The sequence below is a fragment of the Scyliorhinus torazame genome, chromosome 13 (assembly GCF_047496885.1).
Source record: "Scyliorhinus torazame isolate Kashiwa2021f chromosome 13, sScyTor2.1, whole genome shotgun sequence".
Classification (NCBI taxonomy): domain Eukaryota; kingdom Metazoa; phylum Chordata; class Chondrichthyes; order Carcharhiniformes; family Scyliorhinidae; genus Scyliorhinus; species Scyliorhinus torazame.
In genome coordinates, this window is record NC_092719.1 from 31,616,941 (window position 1) to 31,643,340 (window position 26,400).

General features: G+C 45.1%; 1 protein-coding gene across 6 annotated transcripts; it reads right to left on the reverse strand.

Annotated features, from left to right (window-relative positions):
* Positions 1-165: 165 nt before the first annotated feature.
* On the reverse strand, positions 166-21,283 carry miox (myo-inositol oxygenase). 6 transcript variants are annotated; one of them, XM_072471250.1, is made up of 10 exons: positions 21,173-21,283; positions 18,834-18,926; positions 17,988-18,068; positions 8,490-8,652; positions 7,869-7,936; positions 5,880-5,989; positions 4,781-4,848; positions 2,127-2,176; positions 1,345-1,457; positions 166-709 (listed from the first exon to the last, which is right to left on the reverse strand). In XM_072471250.1, the coding sequence occupies exons 1-10, from the start codon at positions 21,218-21,220 to the stop codon at positions 601-603; spliced, it is 903 nt and encodes a 300-aa protein (XP_072327351.1). In that variant the 5' UTR covers positions 21,221-21,283; the 3' UTR covers positions 166-600. The 6 variants fall into 6 exon arrangements, with proteins under 6 accessions (XP_072327351.1, XP_072327350.1, XP_072327354.1 ...); XM_072471249.1 differs by having other exon boundaries at positions 21,134-21,254; XM_072471253.1 differs by lacking the exon at positions 17,988-18,068.
* Positions 21,284-26,400: the final 5,117 nt, after the last annotated feature.

The following is a 26,400-nucleotide window of genomic DNA, read 5'->3' on the forward strand; positions in this document are numbered from 1 at the left end:
GGCACAGTGTCAACAGGAGCAATTTCCTACCCTGCCTATTTAAACTATTTAAAGCTGGGGTATTTGTGTGAGGCACAGTAGAGTATGTTTCCCCCAGTTTACCCAACTCCTTCTCTGCAACCAGTAAAACCCTTGATTTTAAAGAAATAATCAAAACAATTCACATTTTCTGAAACAATATCTGATGTTTTTACTTCAAGGTCTTCTTCCAAAAAGCCTGTGTCAGATTTGATAGTGGAACAGTGATGTCTAGAAAGATAGCATTGCCGTTATTGGATGGGAGTCATTTTGGTACAACAGTAGTGAACGACCTTCCAAGCTGGATCACAGGTGCACAGAATGAGATGGGAAAAGATCAAGAAATATAAGGAGCTGCAACATGAGTCTAATCCATGATACTCGCACTCAGACTAACCCAATAGATCCTGTCCTTGTGGATGTTTGGAATCCAGAGCTGGTACACCAAGCTCCACGTAGTGTTTTATTGAGGGGAAGCAACTGTTTGTCGGAAAGTCACCAATTTTGACCAATTTGTGTAAAATTGTTCCAATTCTGAAGGATGATGTGGATCTGAGACAACGTTTAATTGTGTTCCATTGGTTACCAGTAGAGTTTCCCTGGACAATACTTTTCAATCAGTTGCTGATAGTAGGGCTGTAGCTCCTTCAGATCAGGCAGGTCATTACACTTGGTGTAGAGGTCAAACTTGCTGCAAGCACAGAAGGGCTTGGTTAGGTTAGCAGAAGGCATTGCAACAGAAATGAAAATCCATTTCTTCCGCTGGCAATCTGTCCCATCCCGGCTCTCCCCAGCCGACCGTCCCCATCACGGAATCTCCACACCTGATCTGTCCCTTCACGAACCCTCCGCACTTGATCTGCCCAAGCTAGTTTCTCTTCCTGCTGTTTACCTCTACTCTCTTGTCTCATTGGCCTTGAGGTTTCCCACTTTAAACAGCTGTTGAAAATTGCTGCGCCATCCCCAAATGATGTGTCGATTCCTTTGCGTGTAGTTTGAGTGATATCATTCCCATAGTGATCCTAGCCCCGACCCCGGGCACTCTGTGGCCCTGACCCCAGAGCCCTGACTTCAGTCACAGAGGCACTGACCCTGGGGACATTCCCTAATGGCCTCGGTGCTCTCCCCATTGACCCCTTGTGTTGGCACAGCTCTTGTTTCATTCAGCTAATTTTCAATCCAGTTTCAATGTTTCTTCTGTTCCCTATTCTACCGTTCCAGAGCGTTAATTATACAGCATAGGATTGATAGCCTTGCTGAAACTTCAAAAGGATCAGATTCACAAAATATCAATTAGATTAGTTCTTGGATTTTTAATGAACTTACTTGAATTCTTTAACCCACCGAAGCATATTCAGATCTTTGCTGCTACAGAGATGCATGTAATCTCCCTCCGTGTGCCAGGGGTAGAACGAATGGAAGCGGATCATGTATAGTCCCTGCATCAGATACACAAACACGGACAATGACACGTGCAAAAATAGACACAATAATAATCTTTATTATTGTCACAAGTAGGCTTACATTAACACTGCAATGAAGTTACTGTGAAAGCCAAGCGCACGGCATACACGCACACAGATAAGCACCTATATATAGACACAAACATGCATGCACAGACACAAACAACACTATTAGACACCAAACGTTTTTCAGATATTTTATCCTTTAACTTCCTCCCTGTAATTTGCTCTCCTCAGTTGAGAGGACAACGACTCTGTCCCCTTAACTGGTGCTCCCACAGTACTGCCTGCGTGACATTGCAGTGCTCAGGCATTACTGCCCACCGATGGTGTGTTATCCCACATTACCACCCTTGCAAAATTGCAACGCTCAGGCAGCGATGCCCTTCTGATGTGGTGGGCCCACAGTCCTGCCTTTCTGGCAGTACAGCACTCCCTGACTGCAGCTCTGGAATGTCAGTCTGGATTATTTGTTCAGGTTCCTGGAGACTTGAACCCGTGACTTACTCGGTGAGAAAGGTGTTACCCAGTGAAGGCCTGGCATCGTCACTGCTGGTTGTGCGGTTCAAAGAGCACACTGACCATCTGACTCATTGACCTCGACTTTCAGCCCAGAGAAGAAATACAAAATTCACTCAAAATTACCTCTTGAGGGAGTTTACACCCATTAGTTTTCAACACGTTGTACAGATATTCTACAAGAGAAAGGTCAAAGTTAAATCTGTGAGTAGCCCCAGAGCTAGGTTCAGATCATCATATTCAACAAGGTTTAAAGAAGATTTTTTTTGTTTCATTTGTTTTTTTCCAACTTTCTCAGTCTCCTGCAGACACTGTTCTGCACATTAACCAAGCGATTTGTGACAATATGACCCCGCTGGGTTGCTGAGAGAGGTTTCAGAGCCAAACCCCAACTTATCTGTTCAATCTTACAGCTTTAGGGGAAACAGGATCTGTCCAAAATTTTCCTCCATTTGGATTCTTACAGCAGTAACCAGCCCCTGCCAGATGGTAATGGTTACCTTCTGACCTGTTCAAGTTAACTCAGAATTTACAGTTGCGGAAGCTGCTTTCGGCCCATCGCGCTTGTGGTGAAACTCGGCCCCAGCTGAAGCAATTTTCTTCTTCGGTTCTCTGCCTGAAGATGTGTCAGACCCACAGCGTCACAGTCGCCACCACAGTTGGGGAAAGGAACCAGGTCCTAAATCCACTCCTGTCAGAATGGCGATTTACCCACAAGCTGTGGGCTGCAGCCTGATCCACACTGACCAACTGGCTCCCTAAGGAGTCCAGGTTGCTGTGGCAACATGTGTTTTTACATGAATAGTGCTATGAATAGTGATAATCGAGGCTCCTACAATGTATATTTTTCAAGAGCTGCACCATTAGTTTGGAATGTGGCTAAGCCAGCATTTATTGCCCATCCCTATTTGCCCTTGGGAAGATAGCAGTGAATCACCTTCTTGAACATCTGCAGTCCGTGTGGCACAGGTGCACCCACAAGCGCCGTAAGGAGGTTCCAGAATTTTGACCCAACGACAGTGAAGGAATGGCAATATAGTTCTAGGTCAGGATAGTGTGTGTGGCTTGAAGGGGAATTTGCACGTGGTAGTGGAGTTCCCATGCATCTGCTTCCCTTGTCCTTTGAGATGGTAGAGGTTTCAGATTTGGAAGATGTTGTCAAAGGAAAGTGGCAACACAAGTGGACAAGGTAGTCAAGAAAGCATATGGAAAGCTTGCCTTCATTGGACGGGACATCAAGTATAAGAACTGGCAAGTCATGCTAGAGTTGTTTTTTTATTATATAAATTTAGAGCACCCAATTCATTTTTTCCAATTAAGGGGCAATTTAGCGTAGCTAATCAACCTACCCTGCACATCTTTGGGTTGTGGGGGCGAAACCCATGCAAACACTGGTAGAATGTGTAAACTCCACATGGACAGTGACCCAGAGCTGGGATCGAACCTGGGACCTCAGTGCCGTGAGACAGCAGTGGTACCACTGTACCACCTTGCTGCCCCATTTGTATAGAACGCTGGTAAGGCCGCACTATAAATATTGCACACAATTCTGGTCGCCACACTACCAGAAGGATGTGGATGCTTTGGAGAGGGTGCAGAGGAGGTTTACCGGGATGTTGCCTGGTCAGAAGGGTGTTAGCTATGCGGAGAGGCTGAATAGACTTGGACTGTTTTCATTAGAACGGCGGAGGTTGAGGGGCGACCTCATAGAGGTCTACAAGATTATGAGAGGCATGGATAGAGTGGGTGGGCAGGCACTCTTTCCCAGGGTGGAGGGGCCAGTCACCAGGGGGCATAGGTTTAAGGTCCGTTGGGCAAAGTTTAGAGGAGATGTGCAAGACAGGTTTTTTTACACAAAGGGTGGTGAGTGCCTGGAACGCACTGTCAGGGGAGGTTGTGGAAGTAGATACATTAACAGCGTTCAAAAGGCATCTCGACAAATACATGGATAGGATGGGTATAGAGAGATACAGCACTAGGAAGTGCTGACGGTTTTGGTCAAAGGTGGTATGACCGGTATAGGCGCGGAGGGCCAAAGGGCCTGTTTCTGTGCTATATTGTTCTTTGTTCTTTGAACCTTGGTGAGTTACTGCTGTGGTTCTAGATGGTACATACTGCTGTCACTGTGCATCGGTGATGGAGGGGAGTGTGTGTTTAACGTGGGGGATAGCGTGCCAATCAAGTGGGCTGCTTTGTCCTGGAAGGTGTCAAGTTTCTTGAGTATTGGAACAGCACCCTTCCAAGCAAAGGAAGAGTATTTCATCAGACTCCTGACTTGATCCTTGTAGATGGTGGACAGGCTTTGTTGGGGGTCATAAAGTAAGATTCTTTCTACAGAATCCCCAGTCTCTGACCTGCTCTTGTAGCTACAGTATTTATATGGTTGGTCCAGTTCAGTTTCTGGTCAATGGTAACTCCCTGGGTGTTGATAGTGGAAGATTCAGCAATGGTAATGCCATTGAATGTCAAGGGGAGATGGTTACATTCTTTCTTATTGGAGAAGGTTACTTGCCACTTATCAGTCCAAGCCTGAAGTTTGTCCAGGTCTTGCTGCATATGAATACAGACTGCTTCAATACCTGATGAGTCATGAATAGTGCTGAACATTGTGCAATCATCAGCCAACATCCCCGCCTCGGACTCTTAACTCTGCAACTATACTGTAGAGAGCTAGAATGAACACAGTGAACTAATTGGGTTTTTTTTGCATTCAGTTTTTACATGGAAGAGCAGATCCCTTGCAGATCAGCCGCAGTATTGGATTCCCTACCAGTGCTTACCATCATGTCCCCACGACATCAATACTTTGTCCAGCCCACAGTTAGGCTCATACATCCCATAAAGTGAGCTGCAAAATACATAATAAGGTAATTAGGGGAACATTCTACACTGGGCACCATCTAAGACCCTTCCACCACCCTCTATTTCCATCTGGATGTGATGACAGGTGCTTAAAACGTAGTCCAAAAAGAGCAGGAATCTCATGAGGATGTCTCACTCTCTCATTTCCTGTCATTTCTCTTGCAACAGCAACCTTGGGATTTGGGGGCAGAGTGCGTTCCTGATGGCAGTCTTACTATTATATGCAGAGAGCATTGGGAGGCATTGTTCACCCCATCCGCTCCCAAAGTGTGTATTTTCAATCCATGCCCCACTCTGGGACCATTTTTATTCATTTGTTCTTTAGCTACATGGGAGCCACTTGAGGAGATATTAGGAAACATAACCAAACCATGGTCAAAGAGGTCAGGTTTAAGGAGCATTTTAAATGGTGGAGAGGCTTGGGGAGAGAATTCCTAAACAGTTGTAAGCTAGAGATTGTGGGCTCAATAAGGACCAGGAAGGGGAGATACACAAATAGATGACCTGTGATCCCAGGAAATGCTGGGAACAAAAGGTCAATGTAGAGAGGGTCAAAGTTGGCATTCTTTCTCTGGATGTGGGTGCTGCAGACGAGGCCAGCATTTGTTGCCCACCCCTAATTGTCCTTGAGAAGGTGGTGGCGAGCCACTCTCTGTGGTTTTGACTTTTCTGCAGTGGTTTTTGATGCAACTGAGTGGCTCATTTGGCCAGTTCTTAGGCCAATTAGAGGCAACCACACTGTTGTGCATAGATTCTCATAACCTCTTGCACACTGCAACAGGTCAGAGGGTGAAACCATTCCAGATCTGAGCCCTCCCTAAACCTTTCTGTGTTTCCCATGCAACTAAAGAACAAATTTAACAAAAATGGTCCCAGAGAGAAGCAACGATTGAAAACAATCGTGGGGAGAGGGTGGGTGAATAACACCTCCCGAGACTTGTTTGGTTTATTTTAATGGCGAGGAGGTTTCAAACTGAGAGACTTCACAGAGAGCGAGCGGAATGATCAGTCTCTTACCTGTACCTAGGGTCCTTAAGGTCCGGATTGTCTGAGAATGTAGAGTCCCTGTAAACAATGGAATCCTGAAACCTGCACCCAACTGGGTAGGTGTCTCCGACGACACACCACTGAAGAGAGACAATGATCACAGTTAGAACGTGAACAGCTTCCCACAGTCTGACAACCGGGCTTGTCACAGCACAGAGTCCTTGCTCAGTGGAACATCGTCATTGCTTAATGACCATGAAAATTAATGGTGTAAATAGTGAGGAGGACAGCCTTAGATTACAGGATGATAGAGACGGGCTGGTCAAATGGACAGAACAGGGGCAAATGGAAGTTAACGCTGTAAAGTGTCAGGTAGTGCATTTTGGGAGGACTAATAGGGCAAGAGGATACACACAGAATGGTAGGATGCTAGAAGTACAAAAAACCAGAGGGACCTTGGGGTGCATGCAAAAAGATCACTGATGGCAGCAGGACAGGTAGATAAGGGGCAGCACAGTGGCGCATTGGGTTAGCACTGCTGCCTCATGGTGCCGAGGTCCCAAGTTCGATCCCGGTTCTGGGTCACTATCCGTGTGGGGTTGGCACATTCTCCCCGTGTTTGCGTGGGTTTCGCCCCCACATCTCAAAAGATGTACAGGGTAGGTGGATTGAACACGCTAAATTGCCACTTAATTGGAAAAAATGATTTGGGTACACAACATTTTTTTAAAAAAGAAGGCGTATGGGATATTTGCCTTTATTAACCGAGGCATAGAATCTAAGAGCAGGGAGGTTATGATGGAGCTGTGTAAAACACATGTTAGGTCACATCTGGAGTACTGTGCGGTCGCCAAACTGTAAGAAGGATTTGATTGCACTGGAAAGTGTGCAGAGGACATTCACCAGGATGTTGCCTGAGCTGGAATGCTTCAGCAATGAAGAGAGGCTGGATAGGCTGAGGGGGGACCTGATTAAGGTGTACAAACTTAAGAGTGATATAGTTGGGAAGAAATGTTTCCCCTTAGTAGAGAGGTCAATAACCAAGGGGCATAGATTTACAGTAAGGTGCAGGAGATTTGAGGAAAAACATTTTCACCCAGAGGGTGGTGGAAATCCGGAACTCACTGCTGGAAAGGGGGGTGGTCGAGGCGGGAACCCTCACAACATTTAAGAAGCATCTAGGTGAGCACTTGAAATGCCAGAGTATACGAGGCTAAGGACCGTGCTGGAAAATAGGATTAGAGTAGGTAGGTGCTTGGTGGCTGGCACAGAGTCGAATGGCCACAATGTGTTGCAAAGCTCTATGACTCCAGGAGGAAGTCGGGGTCTGAGTGTGTCGGGGGGTGGGGGGGTTGGGGTATGGGTGGGTGCTGGGGATGGGAGGCTGAAAAAATGGGGTGGGACCGAGGTCTGAATGTGTGTACGAGGCTTGGCGTCTGAATCTGGGGGTCAGGATCTGAGTCAGGGATGATGGGTGAATGCGAGATGATGCAAGTTAGGACATGGGCATCAGAATTGTGGAAGAGACTTGAGTGGATGATTATGGGATGACTTGAATTTAGCTGTTTAAGATAATCAAAATAGTTAATAGGGTAGATAAGAGAGAAACTATTGCCTGGAAAGGGATTTCAGATCAAGGGGGCATAACCTTAAAATTGGAGCATTTAGGGGTTGCAGTAAGAACTTCTTCACACAAAGTGTAGTGGACATCTGCAACTTGCTCCCCAACAGGTTATATAGATGCTAGGGGACAAATGAAAATTTCAAGATGTAGATTGATAAATTCTTGTTCATCCAGGGTATTGAGGGTAATGGAACCAATAGGGGTAAACCAAAGATCTGCCTTGACCTAGTTGAAAGGTGAACCAGTCCCCTGGACCCTGAATGGCATCCTCCTTTTCCAATGGTTGTGACCCTCTGTGGCTGGCAGCTATAGTCTGGAGGGGCTACACACAATGATCCTCACAATTTCCTCCATCTCCTCAAGGTATTCTTCGCCCTCACGATTCCTGTCCTTACCTGCGGCTCCCCCCAGAGAGAGAGGATTTTCCCGACATCATGCAGCAGCCCAACCAGCTGGAGCCAGTCTATAAAACACACAAAAAAAACGTATCAACCGTAGCATGATATCAAATTAACAATTAACTTCACAACTCCCTGATTCTCATCAACCGAGACTACCTCCTGTCCTCCCACCCACATTTCCTCTCCAACACCTGGACCCCCAATGAGCCTGTTGGAAGGGCAGTACTGACGGAACGCTGAATTGTCAGAGGGGCAGTATTGAGGGGGAAGTGCAAGAAGCCATAAGGACTCTAAACTTTAACTCTCTTTTTCTCTCCACTGATGCTGCCAGCCTAGCTGAATTTTTCCAGCATTTTCTGTTTTTATTTTACTCATTCATTTGTGTGTTTGTGTCTATCTGTGTCCTCACTTTTCACAGTCAATGTATGTATCTCCCGAGTTTGTCCATTTGTCTGTCTGTGTCTTTGTCTGGCTGTGTATGTCCCCTGTCTTTTTGTGTTTTCCTGTATGTGGGTGTTTCTGTATGCACATGTCTCTGTTTATATATGTTCATGTCTGTCTGTGTTCGACATTCACGACTGGGAGCCACCTCTAACATATGATTACATAGATTACCCAAGCCAGGGTAGACCTTCCTGATTTCCTCTGCTGTTTGGTAGGCGTGGAAAGAGTTTGGAAAATCCACATCGGGGTCAGATTCGTCCACTATTTGGTCAAGCGCCTGAAGAGCCTCCATCACCGTCATCTGAGCCTGTGAACACGAGGCCCAATCAGAGATCTGCAACCAAAGACACAGGGACCAGTTATTCAACCCACTAGCTCAATTGGTCACTCAAGCACCAGCGGAACAGGTCACTCAACCACCGATATAGACCTGGCAGAGTATCCACAATACCACCTCATCCAGTCCTTCATCTGCCCAAATGCCCCTTGGGCTGAATATCATTCCGCAGTACTATCCACCGATCAAAAAGCAAATGTGAAACAAATATTCAATGTGAGGAGGGCTCATTTCAATGGTTTAATAAAGGATCTGGATTGGGATCAAACTTGGCCGAATAAAACACCAAATGAGCAATGGGAGGACTTCAAAGAGGTGATCGTTTGGGTACAAAGTGATAGTTTGGGTACAGACTAGACATGTTAAGAGGGGCGCAGAGAGAGCATGAGGATAGGTTAGTAACATGAAAGAGAATCCAAAACGCTTTTAGAAACCTATAAATAGTAAAATAGGGGTCAAAGGAACGATGGAACTGATCGGAATCATAGAATCTGTACAGTGCAGAAGGAGGCCATTGAGCTCATCGTGACTGCACTACCCTCTGAAAGAGCTCACTACCTAGGCCCACTTCCCCCCACTCTATCCTCGTAAACCCACCTAACCTGTACATCCCTGGACACGAAGGGGCAATTTTTATCATGTCCAATTCACCTAACCCGCATATCTTTGGGCTGTAAAGGGGTAGCACGGTGGTGCAGTGGTTAGAACTGCAGCCTCATGGCGCCGAGGTCCCAGGTCCGATCCCGGCTCTGGGTCACTGTCCGTGTGGAGTTTGCACATTCTGCCTGTGTTTGCGTGGGTTTCGCCCCCACAACCCAAAGATGTGTAGGTTAGGTGGATTGAACACGCTAAATTGCCCCTTAATTGGAAAAAATGAATTGGGTACTCTAAACTTTTTTTTTTAAATCTTTGGGCTGTGGGAGAAAACCGGAGCACCCGGGGGGAACCCACACAGACATGGGGAGAAAGTGCAAACTCCACACAAACAGTCACCCAAGGCTGGAATGGAACCTGGGTCCCTGGAGCTGTGAGGCAGCAGTGCTAATCATTGTGCTGCCAAGCCACCCCTAAGGTGGGTCGAAAAGATCGTTTTGTGGAGGTGGAGAATGTGACTGTGGTAGTAATTGATTATGTTTGTCTTCACTAAAGAGGATGTTGCTAATACAGCAGTAAAGGAGAAGGCAGCAGTGATATTGGATTGGAGATGTCTTGGCGATGCTTTAAAGATTGGCTCCACTCAAAGTAGAAAAGTCACCTGATCTGGATAGGGTACTGAGGGGAGTAAGGATGAAAATTGCAGTGGCACTTGTGACATTATCATAAATGTAAAGAATTGCAAGGGTTAATGTAATGTCTAAATCAACAACTAGAGGGAACTGGATGTACAACTCATAGAATCATAGAATTTACAGTGCAGAAGGAGGCCATTCGGCCCATCAAGTCTGCACAGGCCCACATCTCCATCCTAACTCAGTAACCCCGCCCCACCTTTTTGGACACTAAGGGCAATTTAGCATGGCCAATCCACCTAACCTAAACATCTTTGGATTGTGGGAGGAAACCGGAGTACCCGGAGGAAATCCACGCAGGCACGGGGAGAACGTGCAGACTTCGCACAGACAGTGACCCAAGCCAAGAATCGAACGTGGGACCCTAGAGCTGTGAAACAACTGTGATAACCATTGTGCTACCGTGCTGCCCACATAAGGCATCGATGCTAATGCCTTGTGGGGAGAGGTTGAGGAGAAACCTCGAGGACAGACTGAAGGAAAGATAGTGTGAGTTAGCGAGTGAGTGAGAGCAAATCATAGTTAATATAATAGTGTAGAGATTAGTTGATAAGTGTAGATTATATGTTTATTATCAACTATTATATAGCAGTAAGTGTAGAATCCAATTTAGTAGTGTTAATAAATTTATAATTTTGTTCCATTTAAAAGATATTTGTGGCCTTTGTGAACACTACGCCAACCATCCTGAATTTAGCAACACAAAAAACACCAAATGATACCAGGAGTATATTTCTACAAATAATAAGCAGTTAGATTAAACAGGTTAGCTTTAAGAAGATTGAAGAAAATAATTACGCCTCGACAACAATCAGAAAATCTACACAGAAGAAAAATCGTAAGGTGGAGAGTCTAAAGATGCCTGACTACTTCAGAACAAATGGTAAACTATGTCAAAACTGGGCGTTCTTCAAACAGCAGTTTGAAGTTTTACTATCTGCCTCCGCGCTTGCAAATGCTTTCGATCAGAGAAAAATGGTGCTTCTTAATTTGGCTGGAACGCAAGCATTAGAGCTTTTTAACTCCTTTGAATTTGCTAAAAATGAGGATAAAACAAAATATAACATAGTGCTACAGAAGTTCGATGCTCATTGCAAAAAGCAGGTGAACGCTACATGTTCAGAAAAGGCTGCAGCTGAAAGGGGAATCGGTAGATTCTTTTATTACTACTTTAAAGTTAAGAGTGCAGTTGTGTAACTTTTCCTCCATTGCTGATTCAATGCTTCGTGATCAAGTTGCATTTGGGATTAATGACGAACATTTGCGAGAAAAAATGCAAAGACGACCGATTTTGCCGCTTGATGAATCGATTAATATGTGCAAAGCCAGTGAACAAGCATCCTCTGAATATGCGAAGTTCAGTGCAAACGAAAAAGGCTCGAAGTCAGGAAATGGGGCTGACGCCATTAATGCTGTGACGCAGCACAGAAAACTGCATACAACAGCTGGCGGCCATTTTGAGACTGACATCACGAGCGTGATGACCACGCGTCATGGCCACGCCCACAGTAAAAAAATTGTCCAGCAAAAGGCAAACAATGTTCCAATTGTTGCAAGTTTAATCTTTGTAGCAGTGTCGTTTCTCAACAGCTCCAGCAAACAAATTTTAAAACTATTTCAAACCATGACTATAGAAAGATCCAAAGTGTACCAAGTGAAGAAAAAAGACAAAATATTTTAACTGATAATGAGGATACCTCCTTACACACGCTAAAGGATACTTTAATGGTTGATGCAATTACTCGGATTAATGCACTTCATTGTAATAACAAACCAGTACAACAACTCTCAAAGATTATTATAAAGTGGACTTTATTACTTGAAATAAATGGCTCAGAAATTCCATTTAAGATAGATACACATAAATTTAATAACCAAAAAGAATTGAAGACAAGCATACAGCACACTGCAAATACAGAAATCTACCTGTTGATTGACCGATTATAATGGAAAAACTATAGCCATAAGAGGTTCCTGCTGTCTCATTGTTCGGAATGGCGACATCAAAATGCCAATCGACTTTGAGATAGTGGAAGATGATAAATCATTGCTACTTGGGATGGATGCTTGTGATAAATTAAACCTAATTGAAAGGATACACACGACCAAGACTTTGAATGACCAGTATAAAGAGCCAGGAAAATACTTATTTGTTGCTGATACCCTAACAAGAGCTGCAAATTATACTGATACGACGGTTTCCAATATAGTACACATTGTGGAAGCACAAGCTTTATTTGTTGCTGAGATGCTACCAGTGTCTGACAACAAGCTACGAATCATAAAAGAAGAAACAGAAAAGGACTTAACACTCCAAAGAGTAATCAAATACCTCAAAGAAGGATGGCCCAATGGAAGTTGCTCTGCTTTTTGCAGATGACCTAAGTAATTCATGGATTCCTACTCAAAGGAGACAGAATAGTTATTCCCTCCTGCCTCTGACAGGGTATCTTGGAACAGATACACGAGCATCACCAAGGTATTGAAAAATGCCATAGACGAGCAAGACAATCACTACACTGGCCTGGAATCAACAAGGATGTGGACAATCATGTGCAGGAATGCAGTATTTGTCAGATGCATCAATCTGCGCAATGCAAAGAAAGCTTGGAAGAAAATGAACTCATCCCCAATCCATGGATCAAAGTTGGTATGGATCTGTTCTACTTTAAAGGTTGTGACTATCTAGTAATAATCGACTATTATTCCAACTATCCTTAGGTGATTACGCTGAATGATTCAACAACGAGATCTGTAATACGAGCAGCAAAATCTGTTTTTGCTCAACATGGAATTCCAAGGACAATGGTCCTTGCTTCACCAGCTGGGAGTGGACACAATTTGCAGACCGTTATAATTTTAATCACATCATATCAAGCCCATTAGGCCCTCAATCAAATGGCAAAATAGAGAAAGGCGTAGGAATAGTCAAAAAACTATTCAGTAAAGCAATTGATGACAACAAAGATTTATCTTTGGCACTGTTGACATACAGAGCTACCCCTTTGTCATCGGGTTTGTCGTCTGCTCAGATGTTGATGGGAAGAAAAATTTGCACCACGTTACCAGAGATCACGGTTCAAAATATGGATCATCAAGAAATACACAACCGCCTAAAGTTACAAAAACAAAACCAGAAAGAATACTGCAACAAGCACACAAAACCTTTATCAAAGTTAAAAGAAGGAAACTACGTTTGTATACAGAATCCTGATGGTGGATGGCAACACGTAGCTAAAGTTTTAAGACAAGTTGCACCCTTGTACTTGTACTTGGTTCAGACTGAACAAGGTTCAATGTTTAAAAGAAATAGAAGAGCATTACTGCAATAAAAAAACATGTTCCATCTCAAACACAGAGCATCATAGTTCAGGCTGCCATCTTCAAAGACATTGACTTTCCTAATCCTTCATTATCACCAATGCATCAAGACAATTTGGAAGATAATTTTCATACTTTGACAAAACCACTGAAAAGATCAACTAGAAGAGGAGACCACCAATCAGATTAAATTTGTACTGACTAATAACTATTCATCTGTCATCAACAATGTGACTTAACAGTTATTTTTTGCAACTGAATGTAAAAACAAGTTAATGATTCATGCTCGCTACTGTAAGTTCAAAGAAAAAATATTACAAACAAAGTGCCTAATTCATTTTTTCCAATTAAGGGACAATGTCGCGTGGCCAATCCACATCTGCATATATTTGTGTTGTGGGGGCGAAACCCTCGCAACACGGGGAGAATGTGCAAACTCTGCAAAGACAGTGACGCAGAGCCGGGATCGAACCTGTGACCTCGGCGCCATGAGACAGCAGTGCTATCCACTGCGCCACCATGCTGCCCCTCTCCGATCACTCATGGCACCTTCCCATGCCATCGCAGAAGTTTATAACTTGTTCTTTCAAAGAAAGGGGGATGTGACTATCATAAATGCAAAGAACTTCAAGGCTTAATGTAATGTCTAAATCAACGACTAGAGGGAGCTAGATGTACAACTATATAAGCCATCAATGCTAAGTCTTGTGGGGAGAGGTTGAGGAGAAAGCAGACAGACTGAAGGAAAGATAGTGTGAGAGAGCAGATCATAGTTAATGTAATAATGTAGAGTTTAGTCGTAGATGAGTATAGATTATTTGTTTATTATCAACTATTATATAGGAGTAAGTGTCAAATCCAATTAAGTAGTTTTAATAAATTTATAGCTTTGTTCAATTTAAAAGCTATTTGTGGTCTTTGTAAACACTACGCCAACCATCCTGAATTTAGTAATGCAAAGAACACCACAGCGTTGAGCACAATCTTCCTTGGATATGGGGTTAGTGTCAGAGGAATGAATTGCAAATCTTACACTTTTGTTCAAAAAGAGGGAGTGGGATAAAACCCAGCAACAACAGATCAGTCTGCCTAACATTAACAGTGGGGAACTGTTATAACCTGCCTGCTTACCACTGGCTGGGGATTAATGGCAATCCCACAATCCTTAGGGAGTATGAGCTTCCCCAATGAGGGAGGCAGAGAAACCGTTAGCAGAATCCCTGCATAAATAGAGCTGGCCAATATGGAACCAGCTAGAGAGGAGTGAGCAGCAAGGGAGTACTGCTGCGGCTGTTGTATATATATATGTCATTGTAAATAAATGTTATTTCTTTCTATTCTACAAACTCGTGCTGGATTCTTCGTGGCCCTCACAAAATTGGCGACGCGGGTTAAAGTGGATAGCTGTCTACGCTGCTGAAGCCACCTCCCTGGACTTTTGTTGGATACAGGTTGTAAGTTTTTTTTTGTTACACCATGCCTCTTATGGATGTTTGGATGTCTTTGATACTGCGCTGGAAAGTTGGAACCAGCATGAACAATGTCTGTGTTACTATTTCTGGGCAAACAACATCACCGAAAACGAGCACCAGGTGATCATTTTGCTCACCGCCTGCGGCCCGCATACATTTTGGGGTGATTAGGAGCGTTACGTACCCAGTTGCACCGTACATCAAGACGTTTGATGAACTTGTGACCTTAGTAGGGCAACATTTTAACCCAACCCTATCCACGATAGTCCAGCGTTACCACTTTAATACCACTGAGAGGACCCCAGGAGAATCCCTTGCAGAGTTTCTATCCAGGCTACGCAAGATTGCAGAGTATTGTGACTATGGTGAAACCTTGTCAGAAATGTTACGCGACCTTTTGGTTTGCGGTATTAACAATGCGGCCACCCAGAGAAAGTTGTTAGCTGAGCCAACATTGACTTTTCAACAGGCCATTCAAATAGTGTTGTCCCGATAGAGCGCAGAATGGGGAGTGCAGGAGCTACAGGGAATGGAGGTGCACGCCTTGGGGTGCAACCCCTTCCATCCAAAAGCGTCTCCCCGCACCCCTGCGGTACCTTGGGTGGGGCAGCGTCCGGATTGACGCCAGTGGCCGCTGGACATTCCTCCCCGAAGGGAGCTTTCTCCAGAACTGATGGATGAGGAGCTATGTCAGTGTAGGACTTGTGGGCGCCGACCCCGTTGCGGACGCCGGTCCTGGGGGTGCCAGAGGCGCTGTCGTTTCAAAAGAAACTGGGGAGAGCCCTGGGTCCGTACCTTCCATTTAGATGAACCTGCGGCGACTACTCCCGAGGACGTGGAGACGGTTAACGACTGCCTGCAGCTGCATTGTGTGGCAGCTCCCCCTGTGGCCCCCATTAAGGTGACAGTACGGGTCAATGGTCACCCGCTTGAGATGGAGTTGGACATTAGTGCAGCGGTCTCCATGATCGCCCAGAGGACATTTGACCACATCAAGCAGGGTATACAGACCCTTACATTAACCGACACACAGGCCAGGTTGGCCACTGCACGGGGGAACCATTGGACATTGCAGGAACTACGATGACCCCTGTTGTTTATGGACGCCAGGAGGGGCGTTTCGCACAATCTTCCTCTAGCGCCGCACTCAAAGCCTGCGCAGGTCGTTGCAGAACCGCGTGGAGATAGGGATGCCGAGATGACGGAGGCAGTGGACTCCGACTCCGAGATGGAGACACAGAAGGGGAGTCCTCAGAGGGGGAGTCCTCGGTCCCACGGGCCATGGATGTACAACCATTCCGCCGCTCATCACGGAAGCGGCGTTCTCCGTCTCGTTATATGCCGCCCGATTCAGCGCCTCGTGCAAATGGTGTCCGGCCTGCAGCAAAACGAGTCCGCCGCCCTCCTTCACCAGGGTCTTCGGTGGATTCCTTGGACTTTGGGGGGGAGGGATGTTATAATCTGCCTGCTTACCACTGCCTGGGGACTAATGGCAATCGCGCAATCCTTCGAAAGTATGAGCTTCCCCAATGAGGGGGGCAGATAAATCATTAGCAGAGTCCCTGCATAAATACAGCTGGCCAGTTTGGAACCAGCAGGAAGGAGTGAGCAGCAAGGGAGTTGCTGCTGCTGTTGTATATATATGTAATTGTAAATAAATGTTATTTCTTTCTATTCTACAAACTCGTGCTGGATTCTTCGTGGCCCTCACAAAAGGAGACAAACCTTTTGGAGACAATAACCTGGGACAACATTAATGAGCACTTGATAAATATGGGCTAATAAATGAAAGGTGGAATTGATTTGATAAAGGCAAATCATGTTTGATCAAATTCCACAAAGGCAGAACAGGAAGGGTTGATATGTACGCAGACTTTCAAAACATGGATGATGGAAGCACCACATTTTGTTAGAAAATCAGAGGCAATGGGATTAAAGAGTGAGCAACTGTGTGAATACAAAATTGACCAAGGGACAGAAAGCAGAGAGACTGGGGAAAAGTGTACAGTGGACCCTCCAGGGGTTGGCATTCCAACCATATTCTTTCTGATATATATTAATGGCCTGGACCTAGATACACAGGACATGATTTTGAAGAGATGACATCAACTCAGAAATGTAGTAAACAAACAGGAAAATAGTAAGAGTTCAGGAGGTCATAAACTAGTGGAATAAGCAGACACGTGGATGAAATTTAATTCAGAGAATTGTGAAGTGATACATTTTAAGAATGAGGAGAGGCAGTGTGTGCTCAATACAGGATAGTATAATTTTAAAAGGGGTCCAAGCGCAGAGAGACCTGGGGGTATATGTACACAAATCACAGATGCTGACAGTTAAGATTGTTTAAAAAAAACAAATGGGATCATTGATGTTATTTTTAAAATAAATTTAGTGTACCCAATTAATTTTTTCCAATTAAGTGGCAATTTAGTGTGGACAATCCACCGATCCTGCACATCTTTGGGTTGTTGGGTGAAACCCACGCAAACACGGGGAGAATGTGCAAACTCCACACGGACAGTGACCCAGAGCCGGGATCGAACCTGGGACCTCGGCGCCGTGAGGCAGCAGTGCTAACCACTGTGCCACCGTGCTGCTTCATTGATGTTATTAATGGAAAACTAGAGTACTAGCAAGGAAGTTATGCAAACCATTTATAAAACTCTGGGTTAGGCCCCAGCTGAAGGACTTTATTCAAATCTTGGCATCACTGGAAGGATAGCAAAGATGATGGACTTCAGTTATGAGGAGAGCAAGGAGATTAATAGGGGATTTTAAGGAGGTGTTCAAAGACATGAAGGATTCTGGTACAGTTTAGCAGGAGTAACTGTTTTCAGTGACAAGTGGGTCGGTCACATAGATTTCAGAACATATTTATCAAAGAATTGGCACAGAGGGGCAGCACGGTGGCGCAGTGGGTTCGCCCTGCTGCCTCACGGCGCCGAGGTCCCAGGTTCGATCCCGACTCTGGGTCACTGTCGGTGTGGAGTTTGCACATTCTCCCCGTGTTTGCGTGGGTTTCGCCCCCACAACCCAAAGATGTGCTGGTTAGGTGGATTGGCCATGCTAAATTGCCCCTTAATTGGAAAAAATGAATTGGGTACTCTAAATTTATTTTAAATAAAGAATTGGCACAGGCATGATGCTTCAAATTCGTTCTGTGTTGTGCAATTCTACTATTGTATTCTAAAAAGGATTGACCGAGATCCCGGGATCACGATCCTGACTCTCTGGATAGACCACTCACCTTTCCCTTAACAAATTCCACAGTCTGGTAAGTGTGCATCAGCCGATATGTGTTCAACACTCGATGGTGGAGTGATCCATACTGAGCAAAAAACAAACAGCATACTTATTAAATGTTTCCCTCCCAACCCCCTACGCATGGCAGTGGCATTCAAGTTTTTAAAAAATAATTTAGAGTACTCAATTCATTTTTTCCAATTAAGGGGCAATTTAGTGTAGCCAATTCACCTAGCCTGCACCTCTTTGAGTTGTGGGGGCGAAACCCACGCAAACACGGGGAGAATGTGCAAACTCCACATGGACAGTGACCCAGAGCCGGGATCGAACCTTCGTGCTGGGAGGCAACAAGGCTAACCCACTGCGCCACCGTGCTGCCCTGGAGGCATTCAAGTTAATCCCTACAGTGTATTTACATGTGTACATGAAACCCACACTACCCACCACTGCAACACCCAGTCCTGCTCTCCTCCTCTTCCCATTTCTCAGTTCTCCCCACCCATGGGTACTCCTATACTGCTCTTCCCCCCCCCCCCACCCCACCCCCACCCCCCACCCAATATCCCAGTGTTCTTGCACCCCTACCCCTGTATTGATCTCTTCCCCTGGATACTGCTCTGCACCCCTGCTCCATTGCATCATGAGGAGGTACTTTTTTCCTCCTTTCCCTAACCCATTGGTACTGCTTTTCTCTCGCCCAACCCTCTACTATTTTTTTTTTCAGGTGCTGTTCTTTCTCCAGGTGCTCCTGCACCACCATCCCCGTACTGGTCTCTGTCCCAGCGCCACTCCCCCCCTCTCCCACACTAGCCTCTGTCCCAGTGCCACTTCTCATGATAATGTGACTCACATGGAAGTTCCTGTACGTGACCTTGTCCTCAGTGCTAATTCGAGCCGCAGACTGGCCACGCTCCTGCCCCGAGGAGTTGGCTGGCTTTGCACTCTGAAATGAACAGCTTGTTAGTTTGCCCAAAAGAAAGATTTATTTACCTCACACCTGATCATAACTCTCAGGAAACAGCTAACATTCAAAGAATTTAGAAGATGAGTCACTTGTTCATGTGATAATAGGATCTCACAGACAACAGACAGATAAATGACCAGATAATCTGTTTTTAGTGATTTATTTGAGGGGTAAGTATTGTCCAGGAGATCCAGTAATGGCCGTGGAATCTTTTACATTCATCTGGCCATCAGATAGGAACCAGTCTTTAAAAATCCCTGGTGTTTGTGACAATCTGAGATCTTGATTGATCCGAAAACTTGGAACCATTCATTATCTGCCTCACATAGTCTGTGGAACAACAAGGGCATTCATTTGTAAGGTAACACACAGCGGGACAATGGGTAGTACAGAAGCTGGAAATAACTAGGATAAAAAGTCAGACTAAGAAAGACCCAGAAGGGGAGTCAGATATGAGAGAACGACATTCAACTGTTCTATTTATAGTCCCTTCCCAAAATTCGGTACTGTCCCCTAGTCACAGAACAATAATAAAAGTCATGTGATGTGAGCCCAGAAAGTCAATTCCCTACCCAATCTACGCTTGATTCCAGCCTCACTTGATTTCTGCCCAGTCTGTGCTTGATCCTCACTCGATCCTGCCTGATCCCAGCCTCACTCGATCCTGCCCGATCCCAGCCTCACTCGATCCTGCCTGATCCCAGCCTCACTCGATCCTGCCTGATCCCAGCCTCACTCGATACTTCCAGATCCCAGCCTCATTCGATCCTGCCTGATCCCAGCCTCATTCGATCCTGCCTGATCCAAGCCTCACTCGACTCCAGTTCAATGCTCACTCCAGTTTCTAGTCTCAATTGATACCAAATGGCCAGAGAATCTGGTGAACTGGTGCAACAACAATAATCTCTCCCTCAATGTCAACAAAACAAAGGAGATTTTCATCGGCTTCAGGAAGCGTAGTGGAGAACATGCCCCTGTCTATATCAATGGGAACAAAGTAGAAAGAGTCGAGAGCTTCAAGTTCTTAGGTGTACAGATCACCAACAACCTGCCCTGGTCCCCCCAAGCTGACACTATAGTTCAGAAAACCCACCAACGCCTACTTTCTCAGAAGACTAAGGAAATTTGGCATGTCACCTACGACTCTCACCAACTTCTACAGATGCACCATAGAAAGCATTCTTTCTGGTTGTATCACAGCCTGGTATGGATCCTGCTCTGCCCACGACCGCAGGAAACTACAAAAGGTTGTGAATATAGCCCAATCCATCACGCAAACCAGCCTCCCATCCATCAACTTTGTCTACAATTCCCACTGCCTCGGAAAGGCAGCCAGCATAATTAAGGACCCGCGCACCCCGGACATACTCTCTTCCACCTTCTTCCGTCAGGAAAAAGATGCCATAGTTTGAGGTCACGTACCAAACGACTCAAGAACAGCTTCTTCCCTACTGCCATTAGACTTTTGAATGGACCTACCTCGTATTAAGTTGATCTTTTCTCTACACCTTGCTATGACTGTAACATTATATTCTGCAGTCTCTTCTTCCTTCCCTATGTATGGTATGCATTGTTTGTACAGCATGCAAGAAACAATACTTTTCACTGTGTACTAATACATGTGACAATAATCAATCAAATTTAAAAAAATCAAATCAAAATCACAAAATTCTCAGCACAATTCTGTAGCTAGTTACAGGGCCAGAAACACAGAAATTGTGAACGAGGAGAAGAAGTAGGATGCGACCAAAATGGAGAGAATGAGAGAGAGAGACAGAATGAGAGGCAGCGAGAGTGACAGAACAAGAGATGGAGGAACAAGAGGGATAGGAAGAGACAGTGAGAGAGAGAGAGCGAGAGATGAGATGGAGAAAGAGGGGAGAATGCGAGATGGAGCAAGAGAATGAGAGACTGACAGAGGGAGAGTTAGAATGAAAAAGACACAGACCACTAGAGAAAGCGCATAGAGTGACAGACCCAGAACTCACCCTCAATCTCACACAGAGCTAGGACTCTTATTTTTCCTGTACATTTCTATCATCCTATATCTCTCTCTCTCTTCCCCCCCACCCCCCAATCTCTGTTTCACCCTCTGTCATACTTTCTTTCTCTGACTCTAGCTTTCCCTCTCTGTCAGTCTGTCTTTCTCTCTCTCTCTCCCTCTCCCCCACCCACAGTGTCTTTACCATAAACTTCGAAGTTCTGTTTTCTTTGGATAGACTCACCATCTGGGGCTGCCTCGCCGTCTGGGACACACTCATGGCACTGCTCATTGTGTGAGTGTCTCAGCTTGATCTCACACAGTTAAGTAGCTCTCAGTTGGATGGGGAATGGTCAATGTTCAGGGTCAACAATGTGACCTTTTTACTCATCATTAGACTACAGAGACACTGTGAGTTAATTATTCTAAGGGCAGTTTATTAATTATCTCCATACCACTTTCACCTCATAACTCACTTACCTGATTAATGATCTCACCTCAAACCGCATTCTATACAAATACAGCCTAGACTTGTGTATCTGTGTCTGTGTATTTGTGTATGTGTCACTGCCTATCTGTGTGTGTGTGTTGGTAAAAGGTTTTCAAATATGAACATTTCATGAAATTAGGAGACAAGTAAATTAAAATATGTTTATTGGTGTGCAATTCATTCCTGTGCCTGCGTGGGTTTCCTCCGGGTGCTCCAGGTTCCGCCCACGGTCCAAAAATGTGCAGGTTAGGTGGATTGGATATGCTGAATTGCCCCTAGGTGGGGTGCTCTTTCAGAGGGTAGGTGCAGACGCAGTGGGCCGAATGGCATTCTTCTGCACTGTAGGAATTCTATGGTTCTGTGATTATTTATTGCAGTGCAACCAGTTTACAGAGAACATAGAAAATACAGCACAGAACAGGCCCTTCGGCCCACGATGTTGTGCCGAACCTTTGTCCTAGATTAATCATAGATTATCATTGAATTTACAGTGCAGAAGGAGGCCATTCGGCCCATTGAGTCTGCACCAGCTCTTGGAAAGAGCACCCTATCCAAAGTCAACACCTCCACCCAACACTAAGGGCAATTTTGGACACTAAGGGCAATTTATCATGGCCAATCCACCTAACCTGCACATCTTTGGATGTTTGAAGAGTTTGAAGATATAACTATAAACAATCCTGTACACAAGAATACATAGAGTAAATGCCTATTTGGAGGCAATAATCTGTTACACAAGGAGTTAGATGTGCTTGGGATAACTGAAACAAGATTTAGTGAAGAATAGGACTAGCTGTTAAATATTTGAGAAAAGGTAGGGAAAGAAGAAGGTGGTGTTGGGAGCTGTACTTATTACAGATAACATGACATTAGAAAAAGAAACATACCGAACATTAAGATAGAAACATAAACTATATAGATTGAGATAAAAGATAAAATGGGCTCAATCACTGGGGTAAACTGCCTACCAGCTAATTGTGGAAGGGAAGTGGAAGAAAGATCTGTAAGCGACATAGAATAATAATTACAGAGACTTCATCTAGATAACCGAGTCAAATGTAAAGAGGATAAAACCCCAGGTCTGGATGAATTACATTAACACACATTAAAATAAATTATTGAAAAGCTAGCAGAGACACTATTATCCATGTATAAAAATTCATCAGAAAAAGCTAAAGGGAGCTTGGGAAGCATAAAGTTCCCCATTGCTTTCTCCGTGGCAAGGTCTTGGTCAATCAGACTCGGTTAGTGCAAAGGAGGCAGTCCACACCAATTTCTCCTGGAGTATGAATTGTTGTGATTGTTTGACATTTGGTATTCTTGCATTTATCCTGAAGTGTGCAAGACGAAAACGCTTCGGCAACATGTCTCTCTTTTCAGCAATATTTAGGGAAAGGGAATATGCCGGAGGGTAGCTATTGTCATTCCTGCACATATAAAGAGGGATAGAACGAGTCCAGAGAACTACAGACCAATGTGGATGGTAGGAAAGGTAAGAGACTCCTTGATCAAAGAAACATTTCGGAATTGAAAATAAAATTAAGGAAAGGAAAGGTCACGCTTGACAAACACGACTGAATTATTTGAAGAAGTAACAGAAAAAGTCATTGACATAGAATTTACAATGTAGCAGGAGGCCATTTGGCCTATTGAGTCCGCACCGGAAAGACCACCGCACCTAACCTTTCTGAACATTATGGCCAATCCACCTAACCTGCACATCTTTGGACTGTGGGGGGCAGCACGGTGGCGCAGTGGTTAGCACTGCTGCCTCACGGCGCCGAGGTTCCAGGTTCGAACCCGGCTCTGGGTCACTGTCCGAGTGGAGTTTGCACATTCTCCCCGTGTCTGCGTGGGTTTCGCCCCCACAACCCAAAGATGTGCAAGGTAGGTGGATTGTCCACACTAAATTGCCCCTTAATTGGAAAAAAAGAATTGGGTACTCTAAATTTGAAAGAAACAAATCTTTGGACTGTGGGAGGAAACTGGAGCACCTGGTGGAAACACACGCAGACACGGGGAGAACATGCAGACTCTGCACAGACAGTGAACCAACCCGGGAATCAAAACTGGGACCCTGGTGATGTGAAGCAACTTAATGAAGTCATTTATGGTAATGGAGTGGAGGTAATATATTTAGATTTTCTAAAGACCTTCAATAAGATACCACATAGGAGACTCATGTTAGAGCACATGGAGTCAGGGGAACAAGCAGTAGAATGAACTGTAAGCTGGTTACAAAAGAGAAAACCGAGTGTAGAGATTGAAGGTATTTATTCATACTGACAAAATAATTCATACTGGGACCACTGTTGTTCATCATTTACATTAATCATTTGGACTCGGAATCGGAAGTATGATTTCATAACTTCAATGACATCAAACTAGGGAACATAGGTAACACTGGGAAGAATACAATAAAATACAGGAAGACATTAATAACCTTGGGGAATAGGTGTATGGATTTTCAATATATATGTGTGAGATGGTAGGAAGATAAGATAGGGAGGCTAACTACAGTTTGGTAAAAATAGTCTAAATGGAGTACAGGAGCAGAAGGATTTGGGCGGCAGATATACTAATCATGAAAAGCAGGTTAATGAGGCCATTTAAAAGAAACAGGCGCTTGAGTCAATTTCCACCGGGATAGAATGGAAAAGCAGAGGTGTATAGAATCTTGGTTTGATCACACTTGGAAACCTGTGCACATTTCTGGTTTCCATAACATTAAAAGGATATAAAGACATTGGAGAAGTTGCGAAACAGATTCACAAGGCTAATCCCAGAACTGAGAGGTTTGAACTATCAAGAAAACCTGAACAAGATGGGGCTCTTTTATGTAGAAAACTGAAGATTGAGGGATGGCCTAATAAAGAGGTCTTCAAGATTTTGAAAGCGGGCACAATGGAGGGCTCCCGTTCTGGGAACGGCATTTTCGGGGCTTTAAGCCTGGTCCCAGGGTCCACGGAGGCGGCAAAAGCAGGGAGAAGGCACGGAGGAAGCACAGTGAAGGTACAGTAAAGAAAATGTCGAGGGTGAGCAAAAAAACGGCCGTAAAAAAAACAGCTGAAGGTCCGTCGGAGAGTGGAAAGGTAACCGCGGAGTCACCAAGGAAAATGGAGGCTGGAGCACCAGGGGAGGCCGCATTGCTTACGGCTGAAGAAATAACTAAGGTGATGGCTGCGGAATTCGAAAGGCAGTTTATAAAATACATGGAGACAATGAGGAAGGAGATGAGGAAGGTTTTGAGTGTGCTGGTGGAGGAGACGATTTCCCCGGTGACGACGGCGGTGGCGAGCGCAGTGGCGGAGGTGCGAGAGCAAGAGGAGGCGCTGAAGGAAGTGGAGGAGACATTATTGCAGCACAGTGATCAACTTACCTCGATGGGGAAGGATATACGGAAGGTGATGGAGATTAACAAGGATCTGCGAGGAAAAATGGAAGAGCTGGAAAACAGATCCAGGCGACAGAATTTGAGGATTGTGGGGCTGCCCGAAGGAGTTGAAGGACTGAGGCTGACTGAGTATTTTGCCACGATGCTAGTGAAACTATTGGGGGAGGGGGAGGATCCCTCCCGATATGAACTGGATCGGGCTCATCGGTCGTGGAGGCCTGTACCAAAGGCGAGTGAGCCGGCAAGGGTAGTGACTCTGTGCTTCCGTAGGTCCAGTGTGAAGGAAAAGGTCCTGTGCTGGGCCAAGCAGAAGCGGGTGGTGCAGCGGGCTGGAGCTGGTATACGTGTATACCAGGACTTTACGGTGGAGCTGGCGAGGAGGCAGGCTGCCTTCAACCGGGTGAAGAGGGCACTGTACATTAGCAAGGTGCAGTGCGGCATTGTATATCCAGCGAAGCTGAGGGTGACCTACAAGTTCAAGGATTTTTATTTTGGAACGGCGGAAGCTGTGGAGGAGTTTACGAAGGCAGAGGGACTGTGGCAGAACTGAGAAATTGCGGAATGGCCATGTACCAATGTAGCCTCATGACTGTATTTTTTTATTTTTTGTTTCACTGTGTGCTGGTGTATGGGCTAAAGGAGCCAATGTTGTATATATTTGGACAAGGGAAGTGATGGGACTTTCATTCAAAATGGGGGCTCTTTGGGGTGTAGGTGGATATGCGGGGTTTGTGTGCTAAAAGGGGATTTCTGGGCTTTCCAAGACCGGGCAAGGGGGAAGGGACCCGGGCGAGGGCCTCCACGCTGGCCGGTTTAAGCTGGCCAGTGAACGGGAGTGAGGTGGGGGGAGGGGCTGCGGCCATCGGAGCCTGGCAGAACAGGCTCCGAGTGGTCTAGCCGGGGTGGAAAGTTGGGGGGAAGGAACTGAGGTTGGGGGGAGGAGTTTTACAGGAGGCAGTGGACGGGAGGAGTTGGAGGGGTGGTTACAACACTTGGGTATAATGTACGGTCCTCTTTCAGAGGCTGGATGGCGTTGAGTGTAGGGGGGGGAGGGGGAGTGGACTCTATAGGTTAATGGTGACCATGGGCGGTCCCAGACTCCTTTTTCTTTTTCTCCTTTGTTTTTTGTTTCCACCGTGGGAGGGTTTGTTTTATTCATGCATATATTGACAGGTGGGCCGTTGTTTGGGGTGGTGGGAGGATGGGATCGTTGGTATTGTTAAGGGGATTGATTTTGTATTTGTTACCGTTTACTGTTTGTGGGTGGGGTGTAAATGTGAAAATGGAGAATAAAAACATTTTAAAAAAAGATTTTGAAAGTGGATGTAAGGGTGTTGTTCCCTCTTGTGTGGGAATCCAAAACTAGTGGCCATAAATATAAGATAGTGATTAATAAATCTAATAGGGCTTTAACCAGAGTGTGGTTAGAATATGGAACTCACGACTACAAGGAATAATTAAGTCAACTTTTAAAGGAAAGCTAGAAAAGGACATGAGAGAGAAAGAAGTAGAAGGATTTGTTGACGGGGTTCAATGAATGGGGTTGTGAAGAGACTTGTGTGGAACATAAATACAGCACAGACTAGTT